Raw genomic sequence first — 26850 nt, 5'->3', positions numbered from 1 at the left:
TGTTACCATCTTTATTTTAAAGTCTAGATTGTCTGATATAAGTATGGCTACTCCGGCTTTCTTTTGTTGACCATTAGCATGATAGGTGGTTCTCCATCCCCTTACATTCAATCTGAAGTGTTTTTATGTCTAAAGTGGGTCTCTTGTAAACAGCATATAGATGGATCTTGTTTTCTTATCCATTCTGTTACCCTTTGTCTTTTGATTAGAGAATTTAGTCCATTGATTTTTAGAGTGAGTACTGAAGGACATGAATTTATTGTCATTATGTTTATTGTAGAGTTGGAGTTTCTGGTGGTGTTCTCTGGTCCTCTGGTCCTTGTAGTCTCTCCTTTGCTCGTTTATGATTTTATATATTTGGGTCCTCTCTCTTTTCTTTCTGAGATATCTGGCTAGGGGTTTATAAATTTGTTTATTTTATCAAAAACCAGCCCTTAGTTTCATTGATCTGTTCTACTGCTTTTTCTTTTTCTTTTTTTCTTTCTTCCTTTCTTTCTTTTTTTCTTTCTTTCCTTCTTTTTTTCTTTTGTTTTGATTCTATACTGTTTATTTATGTTCTGATCTTTATTATTTCTCTTCTTCTACTGGCCTTGGGGTTTCCTTGCTGTTCTGCTTCTAGTTCTTTAGGTGTGCTGTTAGATTTTGCATTTGGGATTTTTCTTGTTTCTTGAGATAGGCCTGGATTGCAATGTATTTTCCTCTTAGGACTGCCTTTCCTACATCACAAAGGGTTTGGATTGTTGTCTTTTCATTTTCATTTGTTTTCACATATTTTTAGATTTCTTCTTTAGTTGCCTGGTTGATCCATTCATTATTTAAGGATGTTTTGCCTTTGGAGGTTTTCCAAACCTTTTCCTGTGGTTGATTTCAAGTTTCATAGCATTATGATCTGAAAACGTGCATGGTGTGATCTCAATTGTTTTATATTTATTGAGGGATGTTTTGTGACCCAGTATGTAGTCTTACTTGGAAAATGTTCCATGTGCACTAGAGAAGATGTGTATTCTGTTGCTTTAGGATTAAAATCTCTGAATATATCTGTCAAGTCAATCTGACCCAGTGTATCATTCAGGGCTGTTGTTTATTTATTGATTTTCTCTCTAGATGATCTGTCCATTGTTGAAAGTGGAGTATTAAAGTTCCCTGCATTTACCACATTCTTACCAATAAAATTGCTTTTATTTGTGATTAATTGATTTATAAATTTGAGTACCATCCAATTGGAGACATAAACATTTATAATTGTTAGCTCTTCTTGTTGGATAGATATCATAATTATGATATAATGCCCTTCTTCATCTCTTGTTACAGTTTTCAGTTTAAAATATAGTTTGTCTGTTATAAGTATGGCTACTCCAGCTTTCTTTTGACTTCCAGTAGCATGACAGATGGTTGTCCATTCCCTCACTTTCAATCTGAAGGTGTCCTCAGGTCTAAAATGGGTCTCTTGTAGATAGCAAATAGATGGGTCTTGTTTGTTTGTTTGTTTGTATCCATTCTGATACCCTATTTCTTTGGATTGTAGCATTTAGTCCATTTACATTCAGTGTTATTATTGAAAGATATGGGTTTAGAGTCATTTTGATATCTGTAGGTTTCATGCTTGTAGTGATATCTCTGGTCCTTTGTGGTCTTTGCAACACACAACTCACAGAATCCCCCTTAGGATCTCTTGTAGGGCTGGTTTAGTGTTGATGAACTCCTTTAGTTTTTGTGTGTCTGGGAAAACTTTTATCTCTCCTTGTATTTTGAATGACAGGCTTGCTGGATAAAGGATCCTTGACTGCATATTTTTCCTGCTCATCATATTGAAGATTTCCCGCCATTCCTTTCTGGCCTGTCAAGTTTCAGTAGATAGGTCTGCTACTACCCTTACGTGTCTACCCTTGTAGGTTAAGGCCCATTTGTCCCTAGCTTCTTTCAAAATTCTCTCTTTATCTTTGTATTTTTCCAGTTTCACTATGATGTGTCATGCAGAAGATCAATTTCTGTTATGTCTGAAGGGAGTTCTCTGTGCCTCTGGATTTCAATGCCTCTTTCCTTCTCCAGATCGAGGAAGTTCTCAGCTATGATTTATTCAAATACACCCTCCACCCCTTTCTCTCTCTCTTCTTCTTCTGGAACTCCTTTGATATGTATATTATAATCTTTCATTGAATCACTTAGTTCTCTAATTCTCCCCTGCTGGTCTAGAATTTTTTTTATCTCTTTTTCACAGTTCATCTCTTTCCCTAAGTTTATCTCCTATTTCACTTATTCTCCCCTCTGCCTCTTCAATCCTTGCTGTCACCACCTCTAGTTTATTTTGTACCTCATTTACAGCATTTTTTTTTTTTACTGAATTATCACTTTTAGAATAAAAGTCATATCAAATATGGGTCTTCTTATGGATAGCTATTTTTGTGCTGCTGCTGCTGCTGCTGCTGCTGCTGCTGCTGCTGCCAGAGGGTTTTCTAGGATTCTTCCACTTGCTCTGCATGATTTTTATTACTATTCAGCCAACACATCAAACTTACCCCTTGAAGCTTCCTGGGAACCCTCTTCCCCATACATGTCCTGGCACTGACCCCCTGGCTCTATTCAGTTCTCTGCTCAAAAGCCCTCCTGGACCACCCCTTCTAAAATAGCACTTTCAATCACTCTCCCCCATCTCTGCATTATCTTTGCTTTTTTAAAAAAAAATTAAGCCTTGAGGTATACCTGAGACATAAAATTATAAGATATTTAATGTGTACATCATGGTGATTTGATATTTGTATACATTGTGAAAGTGTACCCTCTCCCATCTAGTTAATTTACACATCCATAACCTCACATATTTATCTTTGTGGTTTGGTAAGAACATTTCAGTTCTACTCTGTCAGCAGATTTCAATTATTAAATACAGTGTTAGAAACTGTAGTCACTGTTTTACATGAGATCCTCATGCCTTATTCATCTTCTAGCTGACGTTTGTGCCACTGTACCAACCTCTCCCTATTGCCCCACCACCCCAGCCCCTGTCAACCATTTTCCCTACTTTGTTTCAAGAAGTTTGATTTTTTAAAAATATTCCACATATAGTGATATCATGTAGTATTTGTCTGTCTCTGACTTATCTCATTTAGCATAATGCCCTCAGAGTTCATTCGTGTTGTCACAATAGCAGATGTCTGTATTCATGGATGAGTAATATTTGATTATATTAATATTTGATTAAATATAATCAAATTAATTGTATATATATGATGTTATTTAAATCTGGGATTTCTCTTTGTTCCATTGATCTATATGTTTATATTTATAGCCACATGCCTTTGATTAATATGGGTTTCTAATACGGTATGATATCAAGAAGTATGATAACTTCAACTTTGCTGTTATTTCAAGATTATTTGTGCAATACAGGTTATTTTGTGGTTCCATGCAAGTGTTAGGGTTGTTTTTTATTTCTAAAATTGGATTTTTTATAGAGATTGTATTGAATCTGTAGCTGGCTTTAGGTAGTATGTACACTTTAAAAATATTCTTCCAATTAATAAGCATGAAATGCCTTTCCATTTATTTATGTGTCTTCAGTTTTTTTGCATCAATCTTATACTTTTCAGTGTACAGGACTTTCACATGCTTGGTGAAATTTATTCCTAGATATTTTATTCTCTCTGAGGTGATTGCAAATGAGGTTAGTATTCTTAATTTCCATTTCTAGTAGTTTGCAATTGTTCTATAAAAATGATGTATTTTTGTTTATTGATTCTGTACCCTGCAACTTTAAAGAACTGTTCACTAGCTCACTTTTATGGTGGAATCTTTAGGATTTTCTATATATGATATCATGTCATCAGCATATGCAGACAGTTTTATTTCTTCCTTCCTTATTTGCTTGCCTGTATTTCTTTTTCTTGCCTAGGTGCTCTGGCTCTGACTTCTAATACTGTTCAACACAGTATTAGAACAGAGGTGGTGAGGGTGGACATCCACCATTGAATATGATGTTAGCTGTGGGCTTGTCACATAGGCCTTGAGCATTTTGTGGTGTAGGCCAATTCAAAGACTGAAGGCAGGGCTCACAGGGACCCATTTCTCATGCAAAAGAGGGCAGGGGAGTGTGCCTCCTTAGAAGACCCAGCGAGGCTGGGGCAGAAGTCTGGAATACTGGTCCTCCTTATGATAGGGATGGTCAGGATTATGCCTGAAGGACCATCAGCCCCCAGTACTGCCTTGGCACCTGTGGCATCATCCCCCAAAAGGTAGCATGGGACCTGTGGCTTGAAGCAGAAATGGCAGTAGTGCGGTTAATATAGAGTATTTACTGGTTGGCAAGCACACTGATAGGCAAGCACTCTGAAGATTAGAAAATTTGAGATTATACCTGGGGAAGGGGAGTCCAAAATGGAAACACTGGACGTCCTGCTAAAGCTGCAATTGGCGACTGATGAACACAGTGGAAAATAGCGCTAACGAAGAAAAGCAATAGGCCATATATTTGTACTCAGAGTTCATGGAACATTTCTTCCCAGTAAGATACAATGATACAGCGGACAGAAAGTTTTCTTTTGATATTTTAGTTGGCAAACAAGGGGGTAAAACCTGACCCGTAGTTTTCACACGGCTGCTATAAATGTGCGCTTAACATCATAGAGGAAATAGGTGAAAGTTAAGTTACTCTCTGGGAGTATTTCCTTCCATGTTATCACTGCAACCTAAAGCAGAGTCTAGTTTCTCTTGAATCCTCAGCTCCAAAGAAAATGTACAGATTTATGAAGGAGTGATAGTAATGAGTGTCCTCCTTAAGAAGTGGCTGCTGTTTCTGAAAAATGACAAGTAGCTAATAATATTCTGAAAAGTATCCCTAAAAAGCAAAAAGGAGTTGTTTTCTTTTGACACAGATCTGCCGTTGTTTAACAGAACTGAAAGCAAATAGTATAAGTTGCTTCATATAATTAGGACAAGTTTGCTGCCAATAGAATTACGAACACTGTTAGTTTTACAACCTTTTTGGATTTAGACTGGTGGGGTTGAGATTTTCAACCTATGTCTATCATTTCTAGCAGTTCCATTAGTTTCTAAAAACAATATTTATGAGGCAGTAGATAACTAATACAAAAAGAGTAAGATGACTGTTTCCCCAAATTTGTGGTAATACATGGTGTTGTCAAATTTTTTGTAGTTCCAGGGAATCTCCAGCATTTGAACTTGATTAACGGAGGCTATCCTTGGATCCAAGGTGTCAGCCACTAACCTAGAAGACCATTCATACCTTCCTGAGGTGCTAGAGCCTGGGTATGCTGCCTTTTCAGTCGATTTGGGCCAGGGGAGATCTCAGTCATCTTTGCAGTCAGGGACAAGCACGTGCTATGACACCGAGACATTGGTTTTCAATCTTTTTGCCATTGTCAACAACTCCCTCCCAGTGACGTTTTCACATCACAGTTACACACTCTGTCTATTCATGGACTGTGGCTTTTTGGAGGGCTACCCATCAGTGTATTTGCTATGAGTTTCTCCACTTCTCTGGAAGCCAAGGTTTTCTTCCTTGGGAGTAACATATATGATGTGAATGTATACACTGGTAAGTAAGTCAGGTCCTTAGTGTGACCCAAATTTTTGTGTGGATGGGAATAAATTAAAGGGAATCTATTATAAAGTTAGCAGTCATCATTTCTAGGTTATGAGATAAAGAGAAGGTTTTCTTATATTTCTCCTGTTTTCCTCATGTCCTGATACACACTTATAAGGATTCCATAAATGTATGCACTTAAAAGAAAAAATTATCCTATCTTTCCTTCTCCTAGGTCTTAGGTGTTGCAAAATGTCCTAAACATTAAAGCCTAAAGATGTTGTTCCAGCATTCATTATTATTTATCATATCATATCATATCATATCATATCATATCATTTATCATTTGTCAAATATATTTAGCATATACATATATCATATTCTGTAGAATAATATAATTTTCATATATTTTATTTAAAAATGATTCATTCATTTAATAATTTTACAGATACTCAATATGTAATTTTATCATAAGCCACTATAGACACAGCAAAATCTCATATGAATAAGAGTTTCTATGGTGTTGAAAAGCTCACCAATGTCTTTTTATCAAACATACAAACAAATAAAAAAATTAGATAATGCCAGTGTAGTGACAAGGGCAGGTTTTGGAGGGAATTCAAAGGACAGATATATGAGATTTGTAATGATGTTTCTCATGAGCCAAGATATCAACTGAGTGCAAAGTTGAGTAAGAGATTTTTAAATGACAAATTACTTGTTTATCAAGACTGGGATGAGCTTTTCTCACAAAGAAAAGTTGGTATTCGTTTCCAGTGACCAGACTGTCACAATTCTATATGTTCTCCTCTCAAATTCCTTACAATACTATGAAGTTTATATTTTCTCTGTGCCTTCCTATGTTTTGGTATCATCATCCTCTCTCAGATTTTTATTTTTTATTTTTTTTATTTTTTTTTAAATTTTTTTTCAACGTTTATTTATTTTTGGGACAGAGAGAGACAGAGCATGAACGGGGGAGGGGCGGAGAGAGAGGGAGACACAGAATCGGAAACAGGCTCCAGGCTCTGAGCCATCAGCCCAGAGCCTGACGTGGGGCTCGAACTCACGGACCGCGAGATCGTGACCTGGCTGAAGTCAGACCCTTAACCGACTGCGCCACCCAGGCGCCCCTCTCAGATTTTTATTTTTACCAAGACCTATGAAACTGGTGATTTTAGTGTTATTCCAAAAAGTATCACAACTTCAAGTAATGTTTTCACTGTGGAAACCTGGGAACTAGAAGGTTTAAGGATGGGAGAGAAAATACCTTTAACCCTTACAACTCATGTACCCCACCCAAATACCCCAGGTGGATGACAACTAACTCCACCACCATATCACAAGGTGCAAGGGCATGGTAATGTGAGGACTCTCATAGGAAGAGGATTTCCACTCTTGGAAATGGTCAACTTGTAAAGAAGTAGAGTGTTTTTTTCTCCAGCATAGAGCTACTCAGAATTTCTTGGCATTGTGTTAGTGGAGGCCAGTCTAAGAAATGTGATATGCCAGATGATGGCTCTGCAACAATTAAAAATTGAGGCAGAAGTTGGGTGAATATTAGTGGGGGGTTGATCTGCACCACAAAATCCCTGATGACATATCAGGTGGATGAAGAGGACATTATTTCACATAAAAGTGGTAAGTCTGGTAAGAAGAAATCAGTGTCCATTGTAATCGTACATTAAAATAAAATTCCATGTGAAATATTTTTTTAATATCTTGTACATGCATTTATTACTAAACTAAACCACTTTTCGTAATTCTATGTTTACTTATCTGTAGTTCCTGTTTAGTCTTGAAGGCTTTTAAGTGTATAAATTGAAGTTTCTTTATGAAACTGCATCTCTATCTCCTTATAATTCTGTGTGCTTCCTACTTCTTTAGAAAGTCACTACCTACAACAATTCTTGGTACATGGCAAACACCTAGTAAATGCTTTTTACATAAATGAATCGCTACATCTTCTCTTGGTAAAGGTCAGTGTTATTTCTTTAACTCTCGTCCATCTAACTCATGACTTTGCTGACCATTTTTCTGCACACAGTATTCTCTTTACTGCACTCTTTACATCTTTGTTCCTTAAAGTGTAGATTAAAGGGTTAAGGGTAGGTGTAACAATTGTGTAAAAGAGTGTAAAGAACTTCCCCTCATCTTGGGATGTGCTATTCTGTGGCTTCATGTACATATAAATGAGTGTTCCATAAAACAGAGTTACTACTGTGAGGTGGGAACCACAGGTATTAAGGACCCTACTCCACCTTGCTGTTGACTTGATCCTCATGACAGCTTGAGTGATAACTGTGTATGAGATTAGAATTAGTAATAGAGGTACTAGAAGAAATATCACTCCAAGAGCATAGACAATGACCTCAATTACTTTTGAGTAGACACAAGCCATCTTGAGCAATGCTGGCATCTCACAGAAAAAATTGTCCACCTCCCGGTGCCCACATCTTGGCAGTTTCAGAGTCAAGGAGCAAAGAATTAAGGCACTGCCAAGACCACCTAACCAGGCGACAAGCACCATCTTTTGGCAAAGTTGAGGGTGCATTATTACTGTGTAGTGAAGAGGTTGACAGACAGCGGCGTAGCGATCATAGGCCATCACAGCCAAGAGAAGACATTCTGTGGCTCCCAAGTCAAGGGCAAAGAAGAATTGGAGCACACACCCTCCATAGGTAATAGACTTTGTTGGACCCCATAGATTTACCAGCATCTGTGGGATAATGCTAGTTGCATAACAGAGGTCCAGAAAAGACAAATTGGATAGGAAGAAATACATAGGAGTATGGAGCTGGCTGTCTAGGTTAGATACAAGGATGATGGTTGTGTTTCCTACCAGAGTCACAATATAGAAGATGAAGACAACCCCAGAGATGATGTGTTCTAATTGGGGCCGATCAGAAAACCCCAGCAGGATGAAGTCTGTCATGGAACTTCCATTGCTTTTGTTCATGACTCCTCATGAAGGTCTAGAAGACAGTACCCTGGTAATTAAAAAAAAAAAAAATAGCATCACCTTAGGTAGAAATAAGATCTCTGATGTTTGCCATGAGTGTCCCAAATTCACTTGTTTGTGTGCTCTCTCCCTTTGGAACATTTCTTTTAACACTCTTGTATTCAGTGACGATAGCTTCTGCATGTTCACTCATCACCAGAGTGGTTCTAAAAATAATACAATAAACCCAATCACACTGAATTGTAAATAATTGAAAAGGCTTAATATGCTATGACACCTATGATTCTCTGTATTTTGGGTAAGCAATAAATCCCTAAAGTTAATTACATAATTTAAGAGTAGGATATGTTTAGTGCTGTTCCTTCTTCAAATTATGACATTAGGTCACTTGACATGACAAATTTTTCCCTTATCAAAGGAGAGGAGTTTGAGGTAAAAAGTTAAATAACCTATTATGCTGGGATAAGCTGCACCATTTGGTAGCAGAATCACTTTCCACATTTATGTCCAAATGTCTGTATTCCAGCCATTATTATCACCATCACCACCAACCTCTTCCTCATATCTTCACTCCCATTCAGCCATGTAGACATTGACATTTCTGTATCAATTTTGGTGTTCCTCACTATACTGCTCTTGTTTGGTGCCAGGAAAAAATTTGTCTCTTTTATTAACAATTATTTACATGTACAGAGGCTATGTGTTGCTTTGAGTACCTTTTATGACTGCTATTATACCATTTAAATAGCCTTAGAATTTGTTACAGAGTTAAAAGGAGCCTATTCCAGAAACATTTGGTTACCACATATACATATCAAAAACTTATGTTAGCTCCTACTCACCGGGCTATTCAGCAGGATTAGCAAGATAGGTAACTTGAATGAAAATCTGTTCATTAAACAATCAGTGAGTTGTTTACCCCTTGGAATTTACCAATCATATGGATCAATTCTCTGGTCTCTTCAGAACTCTGTAGGTAAAATCTGACTTAAATTCTGAAATAATACAGAAAAAGAATAAATAATACATAAGTTTCACTATTTCTGTATACTTTATCATATTATTAAATATATGGAATAATGAGTGAATTAACCTACAATATTTTTTAGTTTTATTTTTGGCTTATAAATTTTTTATGCATATAATGTTAGAACATGGACTTTGGCTAGAGTACTTTATATTCATAGTGTGTTTGGAGCCAAAGAATACTAAATTTATTTGTTGCAGTTACAGTAAAATAAGGAAAATTACCTACAGTATATCACTGTCACAAGCATTTTAGTTAGAACTTGAAAATGTTATAATCATGAAGAAGGAACTGTGATTACCAAGTAGTCTGATACAGGGATACAGCTTTTCTCAATATAAAAATGGAAATTTCATTTAATTAACGACTGTGAAGTCTTTATGTGATAGGATGTCAGTTAAGTTGAGCATAATGCTTAAGTGCAAGGATTCTGGACTTAGAGCTTGGTGTGAAATCCTAGCTAAGTAGTGGGAAGTAAAGTGTCCTTGGGCAGTTATATAACCTGTTTGTACGTCAGGTTCTCTGTACATTCTGTAAAACTAGTAATGTTCCTCAAAGCGAGGCTGTCCGGGTTAGTATTTGTGAAAACACTAGAACTGTGCTTGGTTCATATTTCATTCTAAAATGTTAAACATTGTATTCACCTACCCACAACTTATTACTATTTTATTTTTTCCTTACTCTCTTCATTTTTCCCACTGGTAATATTACCATGATGGTCTAAAACTAAACTGGAATGGTTAAAATTTTATGTGTGGATAACTTCAAATGCACAGACACTCATGTACACAAAAGTGCCCACAAATACAATGTACATAGTGAACTGATCAACTCAGAGGCAGGAGAGGACAGAGGACTTAAGCTCTACAAATGCATTGATTACAAAATGCAGTTGGCTTTTCTTGACCATGTCAGGTTGGGATAGTGTTGGGAATGAGGAAGCCATAGAATTTTAGAGTTGGCATAGACTCAGAAGCCACAATCCAGCCTTCTGCCCTTCAAAGCAGGTCTTCCACAGAATGTTCACACAACTGTTTTCATAGCTTTCTAACTATCTTTTAAAGAGGGACTCATACTTACTCCTATGTTGAGCTCAGAGATTCCTCTTCAACCCTCCGGCAATGCCTGTTTTTCTTTATTCTGGAAATAGCATGGAAGAAGTCATTTCAACATGGCTTCATTAAAAACCACAGTTTTATTATAAAATAAAACACAAAAAGCAAAAGCTCACTGAATCAAGGTGAATACTCTTATAAGTAACATGCAGATCAAGAAATAAAACCTTGCCAAGCACCCCAGGAGCTTCTCTTTGTGACTTGTCCCAATCACTACCATTCCGTGTCTCCCATAGTATTCACTATCCTCATGTTTATAGTAGTCACCTCCTTGTATTTTAATAGTGTGATTACCCAAATGTGCATCTGCAGACAATATTGTTTAGTTTGGCTCCTTAATTTTTTTGTCTTTTGAGTTTCCTTTAATATTAGAATACACTCTTAGATTTGTGTTCCCAGATTAAGTGCTAGATGGTTGTCAACTGTTGTTCACACTGTATGAAGTTTAATTACCATGCTTTTCTGGTTGCTATCCATTGGATTTACAATGGATTATCAAATGCCTTGGATTAGTTAGGTGAGACGTGAACACAGTACTGCAGATGTGCTATGTCATTGAAGAAAGCAGTGAGCATTCATGATGCACACACAGTTTCTAAAATATATGCTAAGTAGGTTTAGCAGTAATTCTAAACTGGCTCAGTTTAAGCTTTGGGTCACATAAGGCCCCATGTATACTAATTGGAAGTGTCCAGCCAGTGTTACACCTTATGTAATTTAATATTGTGAATCCAAAATAGGGCTTTCATTTTATGCTTACAAACATTTTCCACATTGTTTTGAACCATGGGTCTCACCTTTTAGCTGTCATTGTCATTTTAATTTAGAAGTCAATGTTTAATTAAAACTGTGAGTGCAAGCAGATGAAACAATGTTAAAAAAGAGGAAAGCTATACTGTCACTGAAACAGGTTTTCATTTTTCATGGTGTGGACTTTAGTTTCTAAAGGTGCAACATGAGCTTACATTTTTGTTTGTTCAGTGAAATTTAAGACAAATGGAACAAATATATTTAAACATAATTCGAATGTAACAATGATGTGGAAAGAAAACCAGAAAGAATATTAGAACATATTTACGTTTCAGGAGTGAAGAATTCACAGCTCGCATGCTCTTATGTAGCCCAAAGGTACCCATATTGCCATTTTTACACAGGTAATCAGAAGGATTCTTGTTTGGCAAGTTACTGAGTCCATGAAATACTGATGAGACACCACTTTCTTATACTAACTCCACAATCACATTTGCATTTAAATGCAACAGCTGAGCTAAGATCAGTGAAGTCTCTAATGTGGATGTTGGAGAAAAATTAGAATCATGACTGGTGGCAAAGTTGACAAATTTGGTTTCGTAAATGTGTTTTTTATGGGATATTTGTAGTCTTTTAGTGAGCACTCCCATTAGACACATTTGTGGGCTGATGTCTGCACATGAAAGGAGAGCCCTTCTCTGGTATACTTGTGCTCCAAGAAGTGTTTATGTAGAACATGAAGGCTAGTCGGTGCATGTGGTGTAGACCGTGGGGACTGGTGCCCCACAGAAGTGATTAACAAATCTTAGACTATGGTCAGACGCTTCTCCAGACTACTATTTTAGGAAAGGTTCCCTTAAGACACAGGGTTTCATCTTGCCTTTTTTTTTTAATTTCTTGCATGGAAATTAATTTCAGAGATGGATTTATTTGTGTATTATATTTACTATTGAAGATTTCAAATATAATGTAAACTGTCTACAAAAATTAGTACATTTAATTCAACTTTTTTTAAATCAAGTTGAAGAGATGTATGCATTATCTAGGTGTTGTGTTTGCCAGAAGATAATATAGGCCAAAAAAATTACAGAATCATCTTAATTCTGTGGTAAGTGAGCCATATCATCATTGTTCCTTTTGCAATCAATTAAAAATAATACCATGAACATATTTTGGCTTACCACTCAATTCAAGAACTGGGATCTTAAATTTATAGCTACTTCTCCCCTATTACAATTCTTACTCCTACCTGACCCTTGGTAAATCATGATCCTGAATTTTGTGTTCATTACACACTTGCATTAGAATGTAGTTTATGTATTGACACACCCACACACATACGTTGATGCCTAAATAGCATGTATTTTAAAGTTTAGTTCATTTGAACTTTCACAAATGGTATCATATCTTATATGTTCTTTTGGCATTTTCCTTTTTTCACCTTTTTGTCACTGAGATCATCCAATATTTAGGGGTAGCTGTGGTTCATTTATTTCCACTACTGTATAATATTCCATTGTGTGAACATATTGTAATTATTTTGTCTCCTCACTCACTGATGGCCATTTTGGCTGATTATACTTTTGGACTCACATGAAAGATGTTAGTTAAGATGAACAATTTTGTCCTCATCTCTTGGCTTAGTGTATGTAAGAAGGTCTTTTGGATGTATGCCTAGGATAGGAATTGCTGGTTATGGAATAGGCAAACTTTAGAAGATATTTTCCCCTAAAATGTTGTTATCAATTTCTCCTACCCTAGTTTTGTATAAATTATTCAATTGATTTACATTTTCTCCACACCTGGTCCAGTGGACTTTTAAATTATTGCCAACTGAAAGATTATAAGTATTATCTAGCTGTAGCCTTGATTTCCATTTACCTAAAAACTAATGAGGTTGACTTATCTTCATATACTTCTGCTGTGTAACATTGTCCTTCTTTGAAAACCCATTTGTAGGTTCTGACAACTGTTCCTTGGCCTTGCTTCTCTTTTTTAGTTACTAATTTTTAGAGATTTGTATAATTTCTTTTAATTCTCTGCTGGTTGTGTGCCTGGCAATATTTTTTCTTATTTTTCCTTGGTATTTTACTTTAACTTTTTAGATGTTTACTTATTTTTGAAGGAGAGAGAGAGACAGAATGTGATCGGGGAGAGGCAGAGAGAGAGGGAGACACAGAATCTGAAGCAGGTTCCAGGCTCTGAGTGGTCACCACAGAGCCTGATGTGGGGCTAGAGCACACAAACTGTGAGATCATGACCTGAGCCAAAGTTGGATGCTTAACCGACTGAGCCACCCAGGTGCTCCCTCAGCATTTTACTTTAATAGAGATGTCTTTTGCTAGTCAGAATTTCTAAATTTAATCATGGAAGAATATCTTAATTAATCTTTAGTAATCCTTCTCTATTCCAGAGTCAGAATGATATTTACATATATATTTTTTTCCTAATCATTTTGAAGTCATACCTTAAATACACCTGGAATTAATTTATTGTATGGCAGAGCATAGGGAACCAAATTTGGTTTTCCATATGAATAGCCAAATTCCAGTTTAATTTATTAAATATTTTTCTTTTCCCAGTGATGCCATCGTATCTCTTTATTATTAAAATCCTTCATATGTGTGTGTGCATGTGAGGGAGCTGGTATGTTTCTGGGCCTAGAATTCTCCTGTAGTGCTCAGCGAGTCTTTTTCTGCAACAATACCACCCAGTGGCAACCTCAAATAAACAGCCTAGCCTTACACCAAAAGGAAATAGAGAAAGAACAACAAATGAAGCCCAAAGCCAGCCAAAGAAGGAAATAATAAAGTTTAGAGCAGAAATAAATGGTATGGAAACCAAAGAAACAGTAGTGCAGGTAAATGCAACCAGGGGTGGCTCTTTGAAAAAATGAATAAAATTGAGAAACTCCTCACCAGATGCATCAAGAAGAAAAGAGAAAGGGCCCACATTAATAAAATCACATATGAGGGAGGAGAAGTAATAAGTAACACCACTGAAATACAAGCAATGTAAGAGAATGTTTTGAAAATTTATATGTCAACAAACTGGGAAATCTGGGAGAAATGAATAAAATTCTAGAAACATATAAATTACCAAAGCTGAAAAAGGAAGAAATAGAAAGCCTGAAAATACTGATAACCAGTAAGTAAAGTGAACGAGGAATACAAATCTCCCAGAAAACCAAAGTCCAAGCCCAGAGGACTTCATTGGAGAGTTCACCAAATATTTAAAGAGGTGTTAATAGCCATTCTTCTGAAACTATCCCCAAAAAAATAGAAATGGAAGGAAAACTTCCAAATTTGTCTATTAGGCAAGCATTTCCCTGATTTCTAAACCAGGCAAAGACCCCACTAAAATGGAAGATTACAGGCCAATATCCTGGATGAACATGAATGCAAAAGTTATCAAGAAAATACTAGCAAATAGAATCTAACAGTACATTAAAAGAACTATTCACCATGATCAAGTGGGAGTTATTTCTCTGCTGCAAAGTTTTTCAATATTGGCAAATCAATGTGATTGTTGTGATCAATAAAAGAAAGGATAAGAGCCATAGGATGCTGTTAATAGATGCAGAAAAAAAAATTGACAAAGTACAACATCCATTCATCATAAAAACACTCAATAAAGTAGGGATAGAAGGAACATACCTCCACATACATCATAAAGGCCCTATACAAAATATTCAAAGCTAATGTTATCCTCAAGGGAGAAAAATTGAGACCAGTACCTCTACATTCAGTCACAAGAAGGGATGTCCACTCTCACCAGTATTACTTAACATAGTACTAGAAATCCTAGCCTCTGCAATCAGACAACAAGAAAAAAAAAAACAAAAAACAAAAAGAGCATGCAAATCAGCAAGGAAGAAGTCAAGCTTTCATTATTCAAGGAAGACATGATTCTCCATGTAGGAAACCTGAAAGACTCCACCAAAAAGTTACTAGACTGATAAACAAATTCAGTGAAGTCACAAGATACAAAACCAGTGAACAGAAAAATTCTGCATTTTTATATGCAAATCATGAACTGGCAGAAAAGAAATCAAGAAATCCAGCCCATTTACCATTGCACCAAAAACCATAAGACAACTACGAATAAACCTAACCAAAGAGGGAAAATGGATGTACTCTGAAAACTATAGAATACTCATGAGAGAAATGGAAGATGACGTGGAGAAATGGAAAAACATTCCATGCTCATGGATTGAAAAGGAAAATATTGTTAAATGTCCATACTAAGGCAACTAAACCATATCGAAATACAGTGGGCATTTTTTGCAGAGCTAGTAGCAACAATCCTAAAATTTGTATGGAACCACAAAAGACCCCAAATAGCCAAAGCAATCTAGAGAAGCAAAGCAAAGCTGGAGGCATTACAATTCTAGACTTTCGGTTGTGTTACAAAACTGTAATCATTAAGATAGTATGGTAGTGGCACAAAAACAGACACTTAGATCAATGGAACAGAATAGAGAACCAGAAATGGACCCATAACCATATGGTTAACTAATCTTCAACAAAGCAGGAAAGAATATCCAGTGGAAAAAAGACAGTCTCTTCAACAAATGGTGTTGGGAAAACTGGAGACCGACATGCAAAAGAATGAACCTGGACCACTTTCTTACACCATACACAAAAGTGAATTCAAAATGGATGAAAGACCTAAATGTGAGAGAGGAAACCATCCAAATCCTAGAGGACAACTAAGACAGTAACCTCTTTGACATTGGCCATAGCAAGGTCTTACTAGAAAATTCTTGTGAGGCATAGGAAACAAAAGGAAACATGAACTGTTGGGACTTCACCAAGATAAATAACTTCCACACAGAAAAGGAAACAACCAACAAAACTAAAAGGCAGCCTATAGAATAGAAGATATTTGCAAATGACATATCTGATAAAGGATTAGTATCCAAAAATATAAACAACATATAGCACTCAACACTAATAAAACACAAAATCCAGTTAAAAATGGGCAGAAGACAAGAATAGACTTTTTTTCCAAGGAAGACATCCAGATAGCCAAGAGACACATGAAAGGATCTTAACATCACTCATCATTAGGAAAATGCAAATCAAAACCATAGTAGTACCTCATCACTTGTCAGACACCTATCAGAATGACTAAAATTAACAACTCAGAAAACAACAGATGTTGGCAAGGATGCAGAGAAATGGGAACCGTCTTAAACTGTTGGTGGAAAGGAAAAGTGGTGCAGTGACTCTAGAAAACTGTATGGAGGTTTGTCAGAAAATGAAAAATAGAAAAACCCTACCACTCAGTAATTGCACTTTTAGGTACTTCCCAAAGTTTATGAAAATGCTGATTTGAATTGCATCCCAATATTTATAGCAGCATTATCTGAAATAGTCAGATTATGGAAAGAGTACAAATGTCTATTGACTGATGAATAGATAAAGAAAATATGGCATATAGATATATATAATGAAATATTACTCAACGTTCAAACAGAATGAAATAGTTTCCATTTGCAACAATGTGGATGGAGCTAGGATGTATTATGCTAGGTGAAATAAGTCAGAGAAAGACAAATACCATATGATTTTTGTTTATATGGGGGGAACAGGAGTGAGGAAAACAAACCACAGAAGACTCAATGATAGAGAACAAACTGAAGGTTGATGGAGGGATGTGGGTGGGAGATGGGCTAGACGGGTGTTGGGCATTAAGGAGGACACTTGGCATGAACACTGGATATTGTATGTAAGTGATGAATCACTGAATTCTACTCCTGACGCTAATATTGAACTGTATGTTGACTAAAATTAAAAAAAAAATAGGCCAGGCAAGTTGTCTTATAGAATCTCCTAATTCTGAATAATTCCTTTTAGACTAAAACTGATATGAAATACAAGCCTTCTCATGGTTAGTGCTTTTCCTGCTGCTGCTGCTGCTGCTAGAGGGCCACTAAGGATTCAGCTGCGAGGCCTTTCTTGCTGTTTAACGAACACATCAAACATTTCCCTTGCAACTTCCTGGGAATACTCTTCCTCATAAATGTCTTGAGACTGACCCCCCTGCTTTATTCAGGTCTCTGCTCAGAGAACTCTCCTGGACCGCCTTTTCTAAAATAGCACTCTCCACCACTCTTCCCTAAAGCTGCTCTTTCTTTTTCTCCTCTCTCTCTCTCTCTCTTTCTTTCTTTCTTTCTTTTCTTTTCTTTTCTTTTCTTTTCTTTTCTTTTCTTTTCTTTTCTTTTCTTTTCTTTCTTTCAGATTCAGCTTTATTGAAGTACAATTGAGACATACAATTGTAAGATATTTAATGTGTCCATCATGGAGATTTGATATATGTATACACTTTGAAAAGATACTCTCCCACATCTAGTTGATTTAACACATCCATAGGCTCATGTACTCCTTAAATGTTTATTTATTTTTAAGAGAGTACAAGAAGGGGAGGGACAGAAAATAAGGAGACAGTGGATCTAAAGCAGGCTCTGTGCTGACAGCAGTGTGCCTGATGTTGGGCTCAAACTCATGAACTGCAGGATCATGGCCTGAGCTGATATTGGACACTCAACCGACTGAGCCACCCAGGTGGCTCGTCACCTCATGTATTTATTTTTTGACTTAGTAAGAACATTTCAGTTCTACTCTCCCAGCAGATTTCAATTATGAATTATAGTGTTATCATCTGTAGACACCATATTTTACATGAGATCCTCATGCCTTATTCACCTTAAGCTGAAGTTTGTACCTGTTTATCAACTTCTCCATATTTCTCCCACCCTCAGCCCCTATCAACCAGTTTTTTTCTCTCCGTTTCAATGAGTTTGACTCTTTTTTACAGATTCCACATATAAGTGACATCATGCAGTATGTGTGTTTCTGTGACTTACCTAACTTAGCATAATGCCCTCAAAGTCTATTCATGTTTTCACTGTGGTGGGGTATATACCTATATAAATATATAAATGTGTGTGTGTGTGTGTGTGTGTGTGTGTGTGTATGTATATACATACCTCTGTGTGTGTGTATGTATATATGTATATGAAATCATATATATATATATGTATATATATATAATCAAAAATCACACATTACCCATTAATATGAATTTATTTCTGAGATGCCCCCTTGTTCTGTTTATATATGTGTCTATTCTTGTATTAACACCACATGGCTTTGATTACTATGGCTTTTAATATAATTTGGAATTAAGGTGTGTAATGCCGTCAATGTTGTTGTTCTTTCAAGATTCCTTTAGCATTTCCAGGCTTTTTTTGGTTCCATACAAATGTTAGAATTATTTGTTGTATTTCTAGGAGAAATGCCATTGAAATTATGAATGGGACTGTATTGAATTTGTAGCTGGATTTGGGTAGTATATACATTTAAAAAATATTTTTCCAATCCATAAGTATGGACTGTCTTTCCATTTATTTGTGTGTCTTCAGTTTTTTGCATCAATCTTATACTTTTCAGAGTACAGGTCTTTCACATGCTTGGTGAAATTTATTCTTTTTGACGTGATTGTAAATCAGATAGTTTTTTTTAATTTCCCTTCTAGTAGTTTACAATTATTCTATAAAAAATGATGTATTTTTGTTTATTGATTCTGTACCCTGCAACTTTAAAGAACTGTTCACTAGCTCACTTTTATGGTGGAATCTTTAGGATTTTCTATATATGATATCATGTCATCAGCATATGCAGACAGTTTTATTTCTTCCTTCCTTATTTGCTTGCCTGTATTTCTTTTTCTTGCCTAGGTGCTCTGGCTCTGACTTCTAATACTGTGTTGAACAGAGGTGGTAAGGGTGGACATCCACCATTGAATATGATGTTAGCTGTGGGCTTGTCACATAGGCCTTGAGCATTTTGTGGTGTAGGCCAATTCAAAGACTGAAGGCAGGGCTCACAGGGACCCATTTCTCATGCAAAAGAGGGCAGGGGAGTGTGCCTCCTTAGAAGACCCAGCGAGGCTGGGGCAGAAGTCTGGAATACTGGTCCTCCTTATGATAGGGATGGTCAGGATTATGCCTGAAGGACCATCAGCCCCCAGTACTGCCTTGGCACCTGTGGCATCATCCCCCAAAAGGTAGCATGGGACCTGTGGCTTGAAGCAGAAATGGCAGTAGTGCGGTTAATATAGAGTATTTACTGGTTGGCAAGCACACTGATAGGCAAGCACTCTGAAGATTAGAAAATTTGAGATTATACCTGGGGAAGGGGAGCCCAAAATGGAAACACTGGACGTCCTGCTAAAGCTGCAATTGGCGACTGATGAACACAGTGGAAAATAGCGCTAACGAAGAAAAGCAATAGGCCATATATTTGTACTCAGAGTTCATGGAACATTTCTTCCCAGTAAGATACAATGATACAGCGGACAGAAAGTTTTCTTTTGATATTTTAGTTGGCAAACAAGGGGGTAAAACCTGACCCGTAGTTTTCACACGGCTGCTATAAATGTGCGCTTAACATCATAGAGGAAATAGGTGAAAGTTAAGTTACTCTCCGGGAGTATTTCCTTTCATGTTATCACTGCAACCTAAAGCAGAGTCTAGTTTCTCTTGAATCCTCAGCTCCAAAGAAAATGTACAGATTTATGAAGGAGTGATAGTAATGAGTGTCCTCCTTAAGAAGTGGCTGCTGTTTCTGAAAAATGACAAGTAGCTAATAATATTCTGAAAAGTATCCCTAAAAAGCAAAAAGGAGTTGTTTTCTTTTGACACAGATCTGCCGTTGTTTAACAGAACTGAAAGCAAATAGTATAAGTTGCTTCATATAATTAGGACAAGTTTGCTGCCAATAGAATTACGAACACTGTTAGTTTTACAACCTTTTTGGATTTAGACTGGTGGGGTTGAGATTTTCAACCTATGTCTATCATTTCTAGCAGTTCCATTAGTTTCTAAAAACAATATTTATGAGGCAGTAGATAACTAATACAAAAAGAGTAAGATGACTGTTTCCCCAAATTTGTGGTAATACATGGTGTTGTCAAATTTTTTGTAGTTCCAGGGAATCTCCAGCATTTGAACCTGATTAACGGAGGCTGTCCTTGGATCCAAGGTGTCAGCCACTAACCTAGAAGACCATTCATACCTTCCTGAGGTGCTAGAGCCTGGGTATGCTGCCTTTTCAGTCGATTTGGGCCAGGGGAGATGATCTCAGTCATCTTTGCAGTCACGGACAAGCACGTGCTATGACACTGAGTCATTGGTTTTCAATCTTTTTGCCATTGTCAGCAACTCCCTCCCAGTGACGTTTTCACATCACAGTTACACACTCTGTCTATTCATGGACTGTGGCTTTTTGGAGGACTACCCATCAGTGTATTTGCTAAGAGATTTGCCACTTCTCTAGGAGCCAAGGTTTTCTCCCTTGGAAGTGATATGTATGACATGAATGCATACTCTGGGGAAGGAAATCAGATACTCAGTGTGACAAACTTTAGTATGAATCGCAAGAAATTAAAAGGAAATCACTTATAAATGCAGAATTCACTGTTTCTAGGTTGAGATATTGGGAACCTTTTTATTTCTCTTTTTTTTTGTTGTTGTTGTTTAATTTCCAGATACACACTTATACGGAATCTATAATATTATGCACATGAAAAAATAATGTATTCTATCTTTCCCTTTTTCTTACTTTGCAAATGTCCTAAACGTTAAAAGCCTGAAGATGTTGCTCTAGTATTTATTACCCAATGAATCTTTGACATATTCTGTAGAATAATAACATTTTCATGTATATTTAATAAAAATGGTTCATTCACTTAATAGTACTATAGATATTTACAGAGTATGTATTTCATGTTAGAAGCCAATTTAGACACAGCAAAATCTCACATGAATAAGAGGTTCTGTTATTGAAAACTTCACCAATGTCTTTTCCTCAAACGTTTACACAAGTAAATATATAAAAAGAGATAATGCCATTATAGTGACAGGAGCAGGTTTTGGAGGGAATTCAAAGGACAAATTCTGAGGTTTGTAATGACATTTCTCATGATATAAGATATCAACTGAGTGTAGAAGTTGAGTATGAGTTTTTTCAGTGACAGACTACTTGTTTATCAAATTTGAGATCAGCTTTTTTCACAGAGAAAAGTTGATATTCATTTTCAGTGGCCAGACAGGCACCATTTTACATGTTCTCCTCTCAATCTCCTTACAATTCCACGAAGTTTATATTTTCTCTGTGCCTTCATATGTTTGGGTATCATCATCCTCTTTCAGATCTTATTTTTATCAAGGCTTACACACCTGGAAATTTTAAAGTTACCTCAAAAAAAGAATGACAACTTCAGGTTTTTCACTGTGGAACCCTGGAAACCAGAAAGTTTAAATATGATGGAGAAAAGACGATGAAGACTTACAACCCCATATTCACACCCAAATATTCTGGGTAGATGGCAGCTTACTCAGCCTTGAAATCACAGAGCACGAACACCATAAATGTGGGGACTCTCACATGCAGAGGATTTCCAATCTCTGAAATGGTCACCTCGTAGAGAAGGGAGGTGTTTTTTCTCCTAATAGAGATACTCAGAATTTGAATGTATTTCCCAGTAAAACAAAGTAAAAAATAATAGAGAAAAAACAAGACATTGCTAAATTTTTGTTGGGTCAAATAAGAGCATTAGGCTCCTTTGCCAAAATTACCATCAACCATCACCATAATTCAGTACAAGGAAAGCAATTATAAAACCAAAGAACAAAAGATCGTATTAAATGAAGAATAACCTTTTATATTGATTTCATTTAATGAAACTTCTCATTTCCTTCATTACTCTTATCTAAGAGCCTTGAGAAACTATTACCCATTTATTTTCCCATGTCTATAGGAAGGAAATCAATTAAAATCTATAAAACTATGTACATTTTCTGTTTAGACACTCAACGTCTCCCTATTCTCTGTAACAGTAGTTCTCAATCTTTAGCCTGATCACCTGTAGTGTTGATTAAAAACATCAGCTGCTGGGTCCATCTGTATTGTTGGTTGAATAAGTGTGGGGTGGGTCCAAGGTTGTTTAGTTTTGGTAAGTTGCCAAGTGATGCTGTTGTTGCTGGTCCAAGGACTGCATGACTTTACAGGAAAAAGCCCAAACTCCTCTTTAGGCCATGGATGGGAAAAGTTAAGCCTTCTAAAAAGGAGACTCCAAAATTGAGTGGCTTAATTAATATTAAATAATAATGAAGATTTTTCTGCTCTAAGAGTCTAGAGGCATTTCTCTGCTGGTGGGTGGTTGTGGTTACACCTTATTGTTCCATTCCCTCTTAGGGATATTGGAAAAGCTACAAACTCTCCACATTCACATCCTAGACAGCAGGAACAGGAGGGAGAAGGCTGACAATAAACGGCTTCATATTTGAGAAGATAACCCAGGAATTGCACACATTGTTTTCCTGGCATTATGTTGGTGGAAGCCAGTCTTGAAATGTGATATGCAGGATGGGCCCAGTTTAATGGGCCCTGGGCCCAGTTAAAACTTGAGGGAGGAGGTGGATGGGTATCGGTGGGCAGTTGATCTGCACCACAAAAACCCCAATGACAACAACAGGTGAATAAAATGTAGTGTCATTGCATATAAAAATCTGGAAGAAAAGTCTGGAAGAAAAAAAAATCAGTGTCCAGTGTAACCCTATATTAAAGTAAATTCCCATGTGAAATATTTTCTTAATACCTTGTACATATATTTCTGTACTTAACCACTTTTCACAATTCTAGGTTTACTTGTCTGTAGTTCCTGACTAGTCTTGAAGGCTTTTAAGTAAATGAATTCAAGCTTCCTCATGTGTCTGCATCTCTATCTCCTTATAATTTCTGATTTAATTGTTTATAAATCAGTCTATAGCACAATTCTTGATACAAGGTAAACATCCCATAAATGCTGTTTGTGAAAGTGAATCATTCATCTTCTGTTGGTAAAGGTCAATGTTATTTCCTTACCTCTCTTCCATCTAACTCATGACTTTGCTGAACGTTTTCTCACATACAGTATTCTTTTTACTGCACTCTTCACATCCTTGTTTCTTAAAGTGTAGATCAGAGGGTTAAGGGTGGGTGTGACGATTGTGTAAAAGAGAGTGAGGAACTTCCCCTCATCTTCAGATGTGCTATTCTGTGGTTTCATGTACATATAAATGATTGTTCCATAAAACAGAGTTACTACTGTGAGGTGGGAACCACATGTATTAAGGACCTTACGCCACCTTGCTGTTGACTTGATCTTCATGACAGCTTGAGTGATAATTGCATACGAGATGAGAATTAATGATAAAGGTGCTAGAAGAAATATCACTCCAAGAGCATAGACAATGACCTCAATTACTTTTGAGTAGACACAAGCCATCTTGAGCAAGGCTGGCATCTCACAGATAAAATTATTCACCTCCCGGTGCCCACATCTTGGCAACTTCAAAGTCAAGGAGCAAACGATTAAGGCACTGCCAAGACCACCTAACCAGGCGACAAGCACCATCTTTTGGCAAAGTTGAGGGTGCATTATTACTGTGTAGTGAAGAGGTTGACAGACAGCGGCGTAGCGATCATAGGCCATCACAGCCAAGAGAAGACATTCTGTGGCTCCCAAGTCAAGGGCAAAGAAGAACTGGAGCACACACCCTCCGTAGGTAATAGACTTTGTTGGACCCCATAGATTTACCAGCATCTGTGGGATAATGCTAGTTGCATAACAGAGGTCCAGAAAAGACAAATTGGATAGGAAGAAATACATGGGAGTATGGAGCTGGCTGTCTAGGTTAGATACAAGGATGATGGTTGTGTTTCCTACCAGAGTCACAATATAGAAGATGAAGACAACCCCAGAGATGATGTGTTCTAATTGGGGCCGATCAGAAAACCCCAGCAGGATGAAGTCTGTCATGGAACTTCCATTGTTTTTGTTCATGACTCCTCATAAAGGTCTAGGAGATAACACTATAGTAATAAAAAAAATAGCATCAGCTTTAGGTAGAAACAAAAATCTCTTAAGTTTACATGAGTGTCCAAATTCACTTGTTTTGTGCTCTCTCCCATTCAGAACACCCCTTTTAACACTCTTTGCCAATGCTCAAAGATGCTCTGTGTGTACTCATAGATCAGCGTGGTTCTAAAAATAATATGGTAAGGGAACCTGGGTGGCTCACTTGATTAAGCATCTGACTTTGGCTCAGTTCATGATCTCACAGCTTGTGTGTCTCCTCTTTCTGTATCTCCCCCACTAGTGGGCTCTCTCTCTCTCAAAAATAAGTGAATATTAATTTTTTTTAATAAATAAAAATGTTATGGTAAACTCAACCACACTGAATTGCAGATCACTGAAAAGGCTTAGTATGCCATGACACCTATGTTCCATGTTTTCTGAGTAAGAATAAATCCATAAGTTTAATGATATAATTTAGGAGTGGAATATAGTTTGAGTTGTTCATTCTTGAAATTATGACATAAGCATTACTTGATGATGACCAATATTTCCCTTATCAAAGGAGGGGAGTTTGAGATAAAACATTAAATGAGCAATTTTGTTGAGATAAACTCCACTATTTGGTAGTAGAATCACTTTCCATAATCACTTGCATATGTCTGCATTCCAGACATTATCTTCACCCTCGCCACCAACCTCCTCCTCATATTTTCCCTCCTATTCAACATTTCAGACACTGCTATTCCTATTGTTCCTGTATCAATTTTGGACATTTTGTTATTTTGTCATTTTTTTTGTGAATTAGTTTTTGGTGCCAGGAAAAAAAAAATCCTCCTTCTTATGAATTATTATTTATATGCTGAGTGGCCCTATAGTTCTTGGAATATCTTTTGTTACTGCTGTTACACCATTTAAGTTTTTTTATAAATGTTTCTTTATTTTTGAGAGAGAGAGAGAGAGAGAGAGAGAAGAAGAAGAGAATATCCAAAGCAGGTTCCAGGCTCTGAGCTGTCAGCACAGAGCCAGATGTGGGATTTGAACTCAAAAACTGTGAGATCATGACTTGAACCAAAGTCAGATGCTAAACTGACTCTGCCACCCAGGTGCCCCTACACCATTTAAATAGACATACTGATTTGTTGTGGAGATAAAAATTGAACTAATTCTGGAAGCATTTGGTTACCACATATACACATCAACAAACTGTGTTAGCTTGTACTCACCAGGCCATTCAGCAAAATTAATAAGATAGGTAACTTGAACAAAAGCCGTTCATTAAACAATCAGTGAGTTGTTTTTCCCCATGGAACTTACCAATAATATGAGTTGATCTTCTGGTTGCTTCAGAACTCTATAGGTAAAATTTCACTTCAATTCTGAAAGAATATAGAAAAGGGATAAAGTATATACACATTTCACTCTCTGAAGACTTTATCATATTATTAAATAGATGGAGTGTTTAGTGACTGAATTAGTCCACTAATTTATTTCAGCTTTTAATTTTTTATTTATAATTTTTTATGCAGATAATTTCTGACCATGAACCTCAGAATAAGGTTTTTATATTCATAGTTTGTTTGGAGCCAAGGCATGATAACTTTATTTGCTGCTACTTCAGTAAAATAAGGAAATTATATACATATTTCATTGTTACAAGCATCTTAGAACCTAAAAATGTTATAATCATGATGAAGAAGCTATTATTACCAAGTCGTAAGATGTAGGAATATAGTTTTTCTCACTAGGAAATGGAAATTTAATTTAATTAATGAGTGTGATTTTTGTATGTGGTAGGATGTCACCTAAGTTGAGCATAATGCTTAACTGCACAGAATGTGGACTCAGAGCTTTGTGTCAAGTCCCAGCATTCATACTCGGAAGTAATGAGTCCTTGGACAGTTATGTAACCTGTTTGTTCACCAGCTTCTCCATATATTCAGTGAAGGTAATGATATTCAACAAAGGGAAGTTGTGAGGGCTAGTATTTGTGAAAAAACTAGCAACTGTGCTGGTTTTACTTAATACATTTTAAATAAATTATTAAATTAAGTTTATTTAAATATAAGATTTAAACATTGTATTCACCTATCCACAAATTATTATTATTTTATTTTTTTTCTTTACTCTCCTCATTTTTCCCATTGGTAATTTTACCATGATGGTCTAGAACTAAACTGGAATGCTTAAAATTTTGTATGTGGATAATTTTTAAATGCACAGACACACATGTACACAAAAGTGCTCAAAAACACAGTGTACATAGTGAACTGTTAAACTCAGAGGCTGGAGAGGACAGAAGACTTAAGCTCCCCAAATGCCTTGATTACAAAATGCACTTGGCTTTTTTTTTTTTTTTTTTTTACTATGTCAGGTGGTGATCATGTTGGGTTGAGAAGGCCATAGAATTTTAGAGTTGACATAGACTCAAAAACCATGATCCAGCTTTTTGTCGTATGATGGAGGTCTTCCACCGAATATTCAAACAATTCCTGTTTTCATAGCTTCCTAACTGTCCTTTAAAAGAGAGTCTCATACTTACTCCTTGTGT

General features: G+C 36.5%; 2 protein-coding genes across 2 annotated transcripts; both read right to left on the bottom strand.

Annotated features, from left to right (window-relative positions):
* Nucleotides 1–7342: 7342 nt before the first annotated feature.
* LOC123609659 (olfactory receptor 2W1-like) lies at nt 7343–8498 on the bottom strand. Its single transcript, XM_045500833.1, has one exon. It carries the CDS (start codon nt 8496–8498, stop codon nt 7554–7556), a length of 945 nt encoding a protein of 314 aa, XP_045356789.1. The 3' UTR covers nt 7343–7553.
* A 14659-nt stretch (nt 8499–23157) lies between these two features.
* Nucleotides 23158–24287, bottom strand: LOC123609658 (olfactory receptor 2W1-like). The gene has a single exon (XM_045500832.1). The coding sequence runs from the start codon at nt 24285–24287 to the stop codon at nt 23343–23345; it is 945 nt and encodes a 314-aa protein (XP_045356788.1). The 3' UTR covers nt 23158–23342.
* Nucleotides 24288–26850: the final 2563 nt, after the last annotated feature.

Source organism: Leopardus geoffroyi, chromosome B2 (assembly GCF_018350155.1).
Source record: "Leopardus geoffroyi isolate Oge1 chromosome B2, O.geoffroyi_Oge1_pat1.0, whole genome shotgun sequence".
NCBI classification, from domain to species: Eukaryota; Metazoa; Chordata; class Mammalia; order Carnivora; family Felidae; genus Leopardus; species Leopardus geoffroyi.
Note: the sequence above shows the minus strand (reverse complement) of the source record. Positions and strands in the feature narration are given on the sequence as shown.

Excerpts from the sequence above, each read along its gene's own strand:
- LOC123609659 (XM_045500833.1), bottom strand. The coding sequence starts at position 8,498 with ATGAACAAAAGCAATGGAAGTTCCATGACAGACTTCATCCTGCTGGGG.
- LOC123609658 (XM_045500832.1), bottom strand. The coding sequence starts at position 24,287 with ATGAACAAAAACAATGGAAGTTCCATGACAGACTTCATCCTGCTGGGG.